This window comes from Chroicocephalus ridibundus, chromosome 3, assembly GCF_963924245.1.
Source record: "Chroicocephalus ridibundus chromosome 3, bChrRid1.1, whole genome shotgun sequence".
Taxonomy (NCBI): domain Eukaryota; kingdom Metazoa; phylum Chordata; class Aves; order Charadriiformes; family Laridae; genus Chroicocephalus; species Chroicocephalus ridibundus.
The window spans coordinates 10148975-10159362 of record NC_086286.1 but is presented as its reverse complement, the minus strand read 5'-3'; the positions used below and the strand labels follow the sequence as shown (position 1 = coordinate 10159362).

Below are 10388 nucleotides of genomic sequence, written 5' to 3'. Positions count from 1 at the left end.
GAGGTAAAGAAAAGAGCTCGTTTTGCAATGTATGAATTGTTGAAAAGACCGCAGGATAAGCTTGCTCACTGCCAAGATGTCTGCGTGATACAGATGCCTGCGTGATACAGATGCCTGTGTGTGCTACAGCGCCTGCAAGATGGGCAGATTAACAGCACGGTGCTGATCTCATCAGTGAAACTTGTTCTTAAAAGAATAAAAATAATCTGATTCTCCCACCAAATTTTGGCAGCTGAGTACATCCCAGAGCACTAATTCTGCATGTTTTGCTGTGACACCACGACCATGGCAGAACAGCAGATCCTGGAACTCAAATGGCCTGATTACACATGGGTGACATTTGATTATACAGAAATGCACGTCAAGGCGTCCTTCCTTTGGAAAAATCTGGCGGTTCTCACCAGAAAAGCCAGGCTAACTGCCTGACACCTAGTGCTGGTAGTCAGTGATGCAGTTGCAAAGGTTTCGGCACCCACAGCCTTAGCCTTTACAAGTGTGGCAGGCTGTCCCTGCACCCATTCAGGAGGGACGGTGGATGATACAACCTCTCCGCACTCAAGACAGGAGAACAGTCGCCTCAGGCACTGACCACCAGCGCATCAGGAGCTGGGTTTTTAGCTGGTGTAAGTCAGTGGAACCTTCCAATGAGTTATGCTAATCCGTATCACACAAGCATCTGAAATTTTGCGAAGGGGTGTTGTGGTACACTCCCCCCCGGGCTACATTGCCATGTCTTGTCTTAGTTATGAGTGCAGTGAGTTGGGATGATCTGTCCTTTTCTTATCTTGGTTACAAGTGCAGTAAATTGGGACAATTTATTACTTTCTTGTCCTGGTTACAAGTACAGTGAGTTGGGATGTTTAGGCACTCCCTTACCATACCTGAAACTCCTGCTGCCTGGATCATAGTCCGATCCGGAAGGTACAGAATTACCCGAAACGAATTGTGGCCAAAAATGGAAAAACACTGACCAAAGTCAATCATCTCGCAATTCTATAAATAGTGATCCTAAGTGAGACCCTATGAGCTCTCTGGGATCACAGCAGGCGGTGACCGAGTATCTCCCCGAGTTGGGACATCTCTCAGGGGAGATTTCACCAGGTTCCCAAGATCATCCTGACAGATGACAAAGGGTTCAAAGGTCATCTGCTGACAAATGCCAACAAACGAAAAGAGTGAGTAATTTCCTACAATTAGATTTCTCGAGTTTCAAAGATCGTTTGCTAACAATAATTTACCACTATTTGCAGAAACATCTGGATTACGCGGGTTAACCTCTGTATCTGTGTGTGTGCGTGATTTGATTTAGGAAACTGTCCTAAGTCTTGTGTGAACCTTGCCATTCCTGAATCTTTAACTAAGTTGCTGTGTCGATTATAGCAAATTTTATTAAATCACTCTGATAATTGGCTGATGCTTAAGTATTGTTAAAAATCATACAGCCTGATCTGTGTTGATAAATCTTAAATTGCTGCTACGTCAAAGTTGTATAGGATCCATAACCTTTCCTTTGCAGCAAATTGGTGTAGTTGGCAGGCTCCTAAATCTCATTCGTAATGAGAGGGTTGTACAACACACCTGTTGGTGACTGGAGAGTGACAGCCATCTGGAAGGCACTGCCAGTCCTATGAAATGGTCTAACGTGTTTCCTGCTTCCTAAGCACCGTGCCTGCCTTTGGAAAGTAACTGCTTGCATGTACTGCTCGAACTGTACAGTTAAATGAATTGCATGCTGCATAAACTTTTACACCTTAAAGTGAAACGACATTGAAGCCTCAGTGTAGAAGCTGTTAAAATATTTAACTGCAGAGATAGACAGGCCTGGTTGTAAAGGTGGATTTTGTCACAGGCCCCAGGTTTAGAGAACAGTCCTTTGGCTGTCTGCTGGCTACAGTAATAAGACAAGGCACAGAGTGACAATTTGGCTCGTAAGGGGTGAGACAGGTCCAAGTTCATAAAGAAAGGTCCCTTAGGAGGGAGGAATGGGACGAGGCTCCAGCAGGCTGAGGTGACAGCGGGACACTGAGCTGCCGAGGGCCTGAACACCCACACACCAGCGATTTTGTTTTAAAGATCAGTGTGACCGCACCACCCCAATACGGCGTTCTGAGCAGGGTTCCCCTCAGGAGACACCGCCAAATGCCCCCTCGGGCCCAGCCCGAAGCCCATGTGGGGACTGAGCGAGTAACTCCCCGCCGCCGCCCGCCGCCATTTCGCTCCCGGCGTCCCCCGCGCGGCGCCGCGGGGCAGGGCGGGAGCGACAAGATGGCCGCGCCCGTGTGAGGAGCTGCCGCCGCCGGCGTCCGTGCTCGCCTCAGCCGCGCTGCCGCTTCCCGCGTGGCCCCCCGGGTGGCGCGGGAGCCGCAGCCCGGTCGTGGCGGGTGTGTGTCCGTCCCAGAAATAATGAGGATATCGGGCCCCCATGTCGGACCACTCTGACGAGAGGGCGACGATGATTGCGGCCGGCGACCTGCAGGAGTTCGCCCCCCGGGGACGCGAGCACTGCCGGCGCCATCCTAGCGCCCTCACCCTCCAGCTGCGGCGGCTGCAGCCCGCCTCCGAGCTCTGCTCCTCCGACGGGGCGGCCGGCCTGGTGGGGTCCCTCCGGGAGGTGACCATCCACGAGCGGCAGCGGGTACGATCGTGGCGGCGAGGGCAAGGGGGGCCCTGGCCTGGCTTTCTGGCTTCCGAAATAAATTGGCCAAACCGTGACCGCTGAGCTATGACTGGCTATTGTGACCGCACTAGCACGTCTTGTAACTTTTCCTTAAAAAAAATCTTGGCTTTCAGGAAAGTTGGCAGTTGAGGAAAGGTATCAGTGATGTCGGGGAAGAGGTGGACTACGATGAAGAGCTGTATGTGGCCAGCAATATGGTCATCTGGAGCAAAGGAAGCAAAAACCAAGCATCTACTGTTTATAAGGCTTTCACTGTCGACAGCCCTGTTCTGCAGGTATGAAAACGTGAAGAGGTGGCAACTGGATGAATGCACGTTAGCTATAAAAAATACTTGCTGTTTTCAAACAGTGTTCTGAGGTGGGGTTATTTTGGGAAATACAGAAAGATGATACTGTGTAGTGGCATCAGCTGGATCTTCAGAAATAATTATACCGTGTTTGGTTTTAGGCCTTATGGTGCGACTTCACTATACCCCAAGAAAAATCTGAAAAATCTGATGGTAAGTTTCCTGCTTACTGTAATGTCAAACGAATGCTTTGAGTTCAGCTCTACTGTCATGAGAAGTTTAGTCATCGAGACTTGCTGTGTTAAGACAGCCATCCTCCTTTCAAATTTACATTTTGTGTATAGGGGATGTCTAAGGAAAGAAAGAACCTTCACTGTGTGTTTGCTTTGTTTGTTTTTTTTTTCTTTCCCTAGTTTCAGGCAGTGATGAAGTAGTAGAGAAATGTATCTGCATATTGCAGAATTCTTGTATAAATGTGCATAGCATAGAGGGAAAGGATTACATTGCTGCTTTACCTTTTCAGGTAAGTGCTGTCCTTTTTTTGTCCACAAATGGGCTTGTTATCTGTTTGCACGCTGTGTTGGTGTGGGGAGGTATGCATAAAACACTGCTGACGGCGGCTGCCTGAGTTCTTCACTCTATGGGTGAAAGGGACAAAGCTGATGAAAGTGCAGCTGTGCGATCAGGGCGTTGAATACTTTTGAAAGTAGTAGCGGCTAGTTGTAAGATGCGTGACGGTATGGGTATGACCACTTCGTAGTCTGAGAACTTGCTCCGATTTACATTACCCTTCTCTCAAGAAAAGGCCTAAATATCTTATTTTGCTACAATGAAATACTCAAACATGAAGCATAATCAACATAGTAAGTACTTGTTGTTTTGGGGATTTTTTGGTCATAAATCTATTTGTAATTTTTATAGGTTGCAAACGTCTGGCCAACAAAATATGGTTTGTTATTTGAGCGCAGCAGTTCTTCACATGAAGTACCGCCAAGTCCACCCAGGTATGTAATGAGTGGCTTTGTTTGTTTCATTATAGACTGTTTGCTAATCTAATACAGGGATGCAAGAGCAATAATGAAAGGATCTGTGTTTTTGTGACAGGGATGAGTGAAATCAGGTGAAACATCAGGAAATAGCAGGAAGGGGCTGGTTACTGTTAGTCTATTATATTCCTCTGTTAAGAAATGGTTGGGAGTGGTGATTCTGGATAGGACATGGAAGGCACGATATGGGTGTTACTAGCCTGATTTCATTAAGGTTTGTCCTGGGAATTGGTTCCAGGCTGTGATGGACGACTGGGAGGTTCACTGAGGGATTTCACAGAATGGTAGGGTTGGGATTGTCATTGAGACGTTTTCTCTCAGCTGCAGGATGTATCTCTCAGCTTTAAAAGTATGGAGTATCTTGTTACCTATTTCATGAGGATCCTAGACCCTGTGCTCTGTGGCTGGGCGTACAGCTGAGAAGCAGTGTAAGGAGATGGATGGTATGCTGATGAGCAGCTTTAATAGAGCCACTTGCTCTCTCTTGGGCTTTATATGTGCATTCCAGGCACTTGTGATTCTCTAGTCCTCAGAAGAGTTGGGATTAGAAATAGAGGTCCTGAAAATGTTTGAGAGGGTACGTTGCAAAAGTCATGATTGACCCTACTGAAGCTGGTCTACTATGAAAATTCTTCCTTTTGCTACTGCCACCACAGATGGGTGGCTTGATTGCTTCTCTGTGATGGATACGAATGACCTGATGGCTCTCTGCTTATCTGGGACCTGTGGAACCTAAACTCCTAAACTGAGTCTGGGTTAAGGGCTTTCTCCCGTTCCTACTCCTCCTCCTGATTTAGCTGGTGCCAGCTCTGTTCACTCGTGCCAGCCAAAGTCTGTCGCGGGGCCACCAGGGGGTGTCATTCTCAAGCGCTCTGGAAAAACGTAAAAACAAGACCTAATCTTCCTGTTTGATACACGAGCCTTTGTTTGATTCTACTCGGTTAATCCAAAAACTTCTGTGAATGGAATATATGTCACTACTGTTAGATTTCAGGCTCTGATTATTTTATTTTTTTTTAAGGTCTGAGGAGCTGTTTTGGGATGGCAGCACATGTACCAGCTACAAGAGAGAACAATTACGCTTGCTAGCCTTTGGTTTTTGAACATGCTTTGTTTGGTTTCTTTCTAGGGAACCTTTGCCTACCATGTTCAGCATGCTACATCCGTTAGATGAGATAACACCTCTCGTCTGTAAGTCTGGAGGTAGGTTTACATCTTTAGATATGTCACTTGAAGTCCATCAGTATGGCATCAAATGCTTAATGTGTCACTTCAGAGTTTTCAGTATTACAAAACTTGCAAATGATCACTTTCAATAATTCAGAAGCGGGGTGTTTTAGCTGCTTCATGAACAGGGAAACTTGGGAATTGCAGAAGAAAGAGGGTATGAAAAATGCTAACCGTGTAACAGATAACAATGGCTGTACAAATGATCCATTTGCCTTAACTGAAGTTAACTGCTTCTTTAGCAGGTGTGTTTGGTTCTGCTAGAGTGCAGTATGTTGCTGATTACACCTTGAGGATCGTGTTTCTCAATGCTGAACCTTCCATTGTGATGACATACGATACTGTGCAGAGTTTACATACTGTTTGGGCTCTTCGGAGAGTAAAGCCGGAGGTACGAATTCATTGTCGACTAAATATCATTATCAAAATTTTTTGTGTGTGTTTACGTGCCCTTATGGCTGTGCGTGTTACAAATGCCAGATATTTGTGATTTATTTCACTTATAAAAGAGTAAGATGTTTGTTGGTATGTTTTGTTGTTTTTTAAAAGTAGTTTCTTTCATGTATTTGCATGTACCAGAGTCAGGGGAGATCACACGATGGTGATGGTCACAAAGTATGCTGTGCTTATCATGATATTCCTTATATTGTACCAGGAGGTTTTGACTCTGCTTAAACTGTTGTGTTCTGTAAGAAAAGTGACAGACAACTTAGTGCCCTGAAAACCACAGGAGTGTGACTATGCCTGGGAGTGAGAGAGTATGGTCAGTAGGAATAACTTTTAATGCTAAGCACCTAGCTAGGCATAAATTTTTAACACCTAACTGATGAAACAAGCTATTTGAGCGTCTTCCCAGCTGTTATTACCCATGTGCTGTTTGTGCGTAGACAGCTGTGTTTTCTCTCCCAGGAGCAGAACACAGTGCTGAAGTTCTCGGAGCAGATGGGCACACCGCAGCACGTGGCCACTAGCAGCTCTTTGACCGCTCATCTCAGAAGCTTCTCAAAAGGAGACTCTCCTGTCGGCTCCCCTTTCCAGAACTACTCATCTATCCACAGCCAGAGCAGATCAGTGTCATCGCCCAGCATGCAGTCCCGCTCACCGTCTATCTCCAACATGGCTGCTTTGAGGTGGGTGCTGAACATGATGCATAGACAAACAATATCAAAGAATGCAAGCTATAGAATAGGATGTACATCTGGAATTGCTGTCTCAGACAGACTTGTAACGGTAGGGACAATCTAAGGTGCAGGTGCCTCCTGTGTTACGGCATCTGAAAGCCCTCTTCGAATGCCTTTGTGACACTTGGTGTGCTATTATCCCTATAGCACAAGAGGGTAACTGGGGTAGAAGCCAAAGAGGCTCTTCTGTCATCATACAGCCAGTCTGTAGTGGAGTCAGGGACTGTCTGCAGGTCTTTTCAGTCCCAGGAGTGTTTTCAGTTAGCTTTTCTAAAGAAAGCCGTGTTTAGCGGGAACACATTGGGAGAAATTTTTGATGGCATGGACCATGCAATGTCCATTGAAGTGTTGGTTTTCTTCCTTTTGAGATCTCATCTCTTGAATTCTGACAAGAGATGATTGGAAATCAATTAGAGAATTGTTTTTCTATGCTGGGTTGTATTACTAAAGGAAACTAATACGGAACTAGCTACTGGTTTAGGATGGTTTTGGTTTGTTTTTAAAGTCTCTACCACTGTAGAAGCTGCCTGGGATTCTATACCTGATTTTGAAAATCCACCTTTCAATAATGTCTTATGTCTCTGCAGTCGCTCTCATTCCCCTGCCCTGGGAGTGCATTCTTTCTCAGGAGTGCAGAGGTTCAACTTTTCCAGTAATGCTCAGTCACCGAAGAGGCACAGTATTACCCATTCGCCAAACAGCACTTCCAGCGATTCCTTCCTTATACCAGAAACTGAACCAATTGTTCCTGAGCTGTGTATAGATCATCTGTGGACAGAAACAGTCACAAACATGAGGTTAGGTGCTTGTACTGGGATGTGAGTAGTTCTGGATGTCGGTTGTGGGGAGGTGGGGGTGGAAATAAAGTAAAATAACAGGTTATTTTAGTGTGATGCTCACTGATGGTGCAGCGCTTGAAAAGGCAATTGGACACTTGTAACAGTTTAACCTGCTGAGTTATTTGTAGCCCTCTGAGCTGAGGAATGGTTTAATGAGATCCCTAAAGCAAAGTAGGTTCTAACCTGATCATTGCTTTGGGGATTTTTTTGGTCTTCTAGGGGGAGTATCTCTTTCTGTGTTACCATCAAAAGGAGCAAAACGCAGCATAAAACCTAAGATTGAGCAGGAGAACCAAGCCAAATAGCATGTGCTCTGCATGCCAAAAAGTGGGGAATGTGGAGATTGAAGTGCTAGAAAATCAATTTCAAGAGTAATGACTGAAGCTGAGACTGGTGCATTCTAGTAACTCGATGCATTTCTAATTGAAGTCTAGTGTGATCCTACAGCTTGTGGGCACTGTGTTTTCCTTCGTTAAAATTTTTGTAGTAGACCAAATGGTGTACTGATGGTTGTGTCTCTCTTACAGAGAGAAGAATTCCCAAGCATCAAAAGTGTTTATTACCACTGACCTTTGTGGGCAGAAGTTCTTGTGCTTTTTAGTGGAATCCCAGCTCCAGCTGCGGTGAGCATCCCTGTCTTGGGGGCAGGTGAACAAAGAGGAGCACTCCAGAAATTACCAGCTAGATGCGGGTTTTAACATACTTATTACTCCAGCTAGTGGAATCTGTTATGTCATGTGACATGTGGCTTTAGTGACGTGTTTTTAACTGTGGTGGCATAGATGATTTGAGCTGTTTAAATAAAACGGAAGTTGTGAGAGAATGTTTACTCTAATTTGAATGGTATCCTTATTTATTCTTATCTTTACCCTTTAGAAGTACATTGGGGTGTTTAATTAAACTAGCAGAGTGAAAGTTGCCTAGCAGGGCGGAAGGAGGAAGGAACCAGGTGTACCACAATAAGAGTAGCTGCGCCATGCAACATAGTTTTACTTTTCTGTCTTCTTTCTGTAACAGCAGATAGGACAGTCCTTTTATGTTTCCTGTTGTTTTCTCAAATCTCTAGGTGTGTAAAATTTCAAGAGAGCAATGATAAGTCGCAGCTGATCTTTGGTTCTGTTACCAATATTCAAGCAAAGGATGCAGCTCCGGTGCAGGTATGTACCTCTGTATGGACTATTAACTGCGGAGTATCCTGCTTTGTCACTCGTCATCCAACTGTGGTAAGTTTACTTAAATACAAGAAGCTGAGTATGCTGCTTGATTCTTGTAGGGCATTGATACACTGCTGGTTCTGGAAGGCAGTGGAAATCTAGTGCTTTATTCTGGAGTGGTTCGGGTGAGTAACAGTTTCTCTATCCCAAAATAAGTGTTTGAATCTTTGGTTACAAGCTGGGCTGTACAGAGGGATCCTGTGTGCCTCGTACTTACAAGGTATCTTTGTAAGGTACTGTAGACTGCTGCTTGCTTGGGAAGGTGGCTGTGCTCACATACCAAGTGTAGTTTACGTGCAGTGCTGGAAAGGTAGCTCTGAAAAATGAGTGGCACCTTGTTGTACACTTAAACAATCTCTTGACTTTATTTTCAGCGATAGTAAAATACTGAAATAATATAATGCTTTCAAAGAAAGAAAACTTCAGGAATATGGAAAATAAGAATTGTTCCAGAACAAAAAACTTAAACTTCTCTGTAGCATGCCAGATAGTTTTAAATGTCAAATTATTTTGCTTTACAAAGGGCTATTAGGATAGACGTGATTCATCCAAAATAATTAAAACTTCTTAAATTCTATGGAGATGCTCTATGTTCTCTGTGTGTACGCAGAAACCTTAGACACTGCAATTTGTATGGTAGGTTTTTCACTGTGTCATCACCTGAGGAAAGTAATTACATGAAGTAATCTTTAATCTTTCAGAGACTTTAGTTTAAATACCTATCCACTTTTCTTAAAAATTTTCCTTTAAGATGTTAAAATCTGATAATGTCTGTATACGTAAGCAAGCTCCTGGAAGCACAGGCATGAAAACCAGCTATTTGTTTTCCTTTATATTGTTCACAAAAAGGTAGGGAAGGTTTTTATTCCTGGGCTGCCTGCTCCATCCCTGACGATGTCCAACCAAATGCCTCGGCCAAGTACTCCCTTGGATAGTGTCAGCACTCCATCCAAGCCTTTGAATAAGCACCTGGGGCCCCTAGAAGAGGTAAGAAGAAAGAAGTCTGCCTCGGAAAGGGTTTAGTTGTAACAGCTTCAAATGATTGTTTGATTTTAACTTTAAAGATATCTTTTGCAGCTAAGTCTTATTTTTCTTCTGTAAAGCCCCTGAATATAAACAGTGTTTAAATAAGATCTATTTAGTGCTGTTCTAGTCATTTATTTGTGATTTCTGTAAAAAGCCTGAGGCAGAGATCGGAAAGATATTTACGGTTGTTTTCAAAATACTTATTAGTACATTAAGAATGGTAATTTTAGCTGTCCTTTGCTCAGATCCTTTTATTTCAACAATTCTAAGCAATCGTTTTTACCACTTTTCAGGGTGTGCTTTTGTCACCAGTTCCAGAGCTAAGGGATTCTTCCAAACTTCATGACTCAACTTATGTTGAAGACTGTACTTTCCAGCAGCATGGGACTTTCATTCATGCTCTGAGAGATCCTGTCCACAACAGAGTAACTTTAGTAGGTATTATCCTGTAATTTGAGTCAATGCTTTGTTAGCAAAGCAAAGTGAGGGTCAAGTTTACTTCTACTGGATAGTGAGACGTTGCTGGCAGCTCCTGATCAACAGCAAAATATCACATCTGTGCGTTGGTGGCTCCATATCTTTCTCTCTGTAGGAAGTCACCAAATTTAATTGATTCCCTCAAGTGATTCAGCTCAAGATCTATTTCAAGTGTTTCATGGAACTGGCGTCTGAGGTTGCAAATCTTTAGTGTAGCAAATAGCCAGGAATTAGGAATGTGCTTAATACATAATGAGTTCTGAGTTCATAGAAAAGGACCCTGGCTTTATTTTATGCATTTCATAATTTTACTCTTTCATTTTTCAGGAACTCAGCAATAATACAATGATTCGGATTACAATTCCTGAAATCGCAACTTCGGAACTAGGTATGATTCAGAATCCATCACGTGAA

General features: G+C 43.9%; 1 protein-coding gene across 4 annotated transcripts in view; it reads left to right on the top strand.

Annotated features, from left to right (window-relative positions):
* The first annotated feature begins 2249 nt into the window (after nucleotides 1-2249).
* Nucleotides 2250-10388, top strand: part of ANAPC1 (anaphase promoting complex subunit 1) — a 35308-nt gene continuing 27169 nt past the window's right edge. For 3 of the 4 annotated variants that reach the window (XR_010070146.1, XM_063327928.1, XM_063327926.1), the window contains exons 1-15: nucleotides 2250-2635; nucleotides 2791-2952; nucleotides 3126-3177; nucleotides 3378-3487; nucleotides 3886-3968; nucleotides 5140-5213; nucleotides 5480-5628; nucleotides 6147-6367; nucleotides 7006-7215; nucleotides 7785-7880; nucleotides 8324-8414; nucleotides 8531-8596; nucleotides 9321-9458; nucleotides 9791-9931; nucleotides 10302-10362. Coding sequence is in view for 3 of the 4 variants with exons in the window: in XM_063327928.1 (XP_063183998.1) it covers nucleotides 2423-2635; nucleotides 2791-2952; nucleotides 3126-3177; nucleotides 3378-3487; nucleotides 3886-3968; nucleotides 5140-5213; nucleotides 5480-5628; nucleotides 6147-6367; nucleotides 7006-7215; nucleotides 7785-7880; nucleotides 8324-8414; nucleotides 8531-8596; nucleotides 9321-9458; nucleotides 9791-9931; nucleotides 10302-10362 (1867 nt within the window). In the remaining variant the exon portion in view is untranslated. The remainder of the gene's footprint in view (nucleotides 2636-2790; nucleotides 2953-3125; nucleotides 3178-3377; nucleotides 3488-3885; nucleotides 3969-5139; nucleotides 5214-5479; nucleotides 5629-6146; nucleotides 6368-7005; nucleotides 7216-7784; nucleotides 7881-8323; nucleotides 8415-8530; nucleotides 8597-9320; nucleotides 9459-9790; nucleotides 9932-10301; nucleotides 10363-10388) is intronic. The other variant, XM_063327927.1, reaches the window with a different exon arrangement.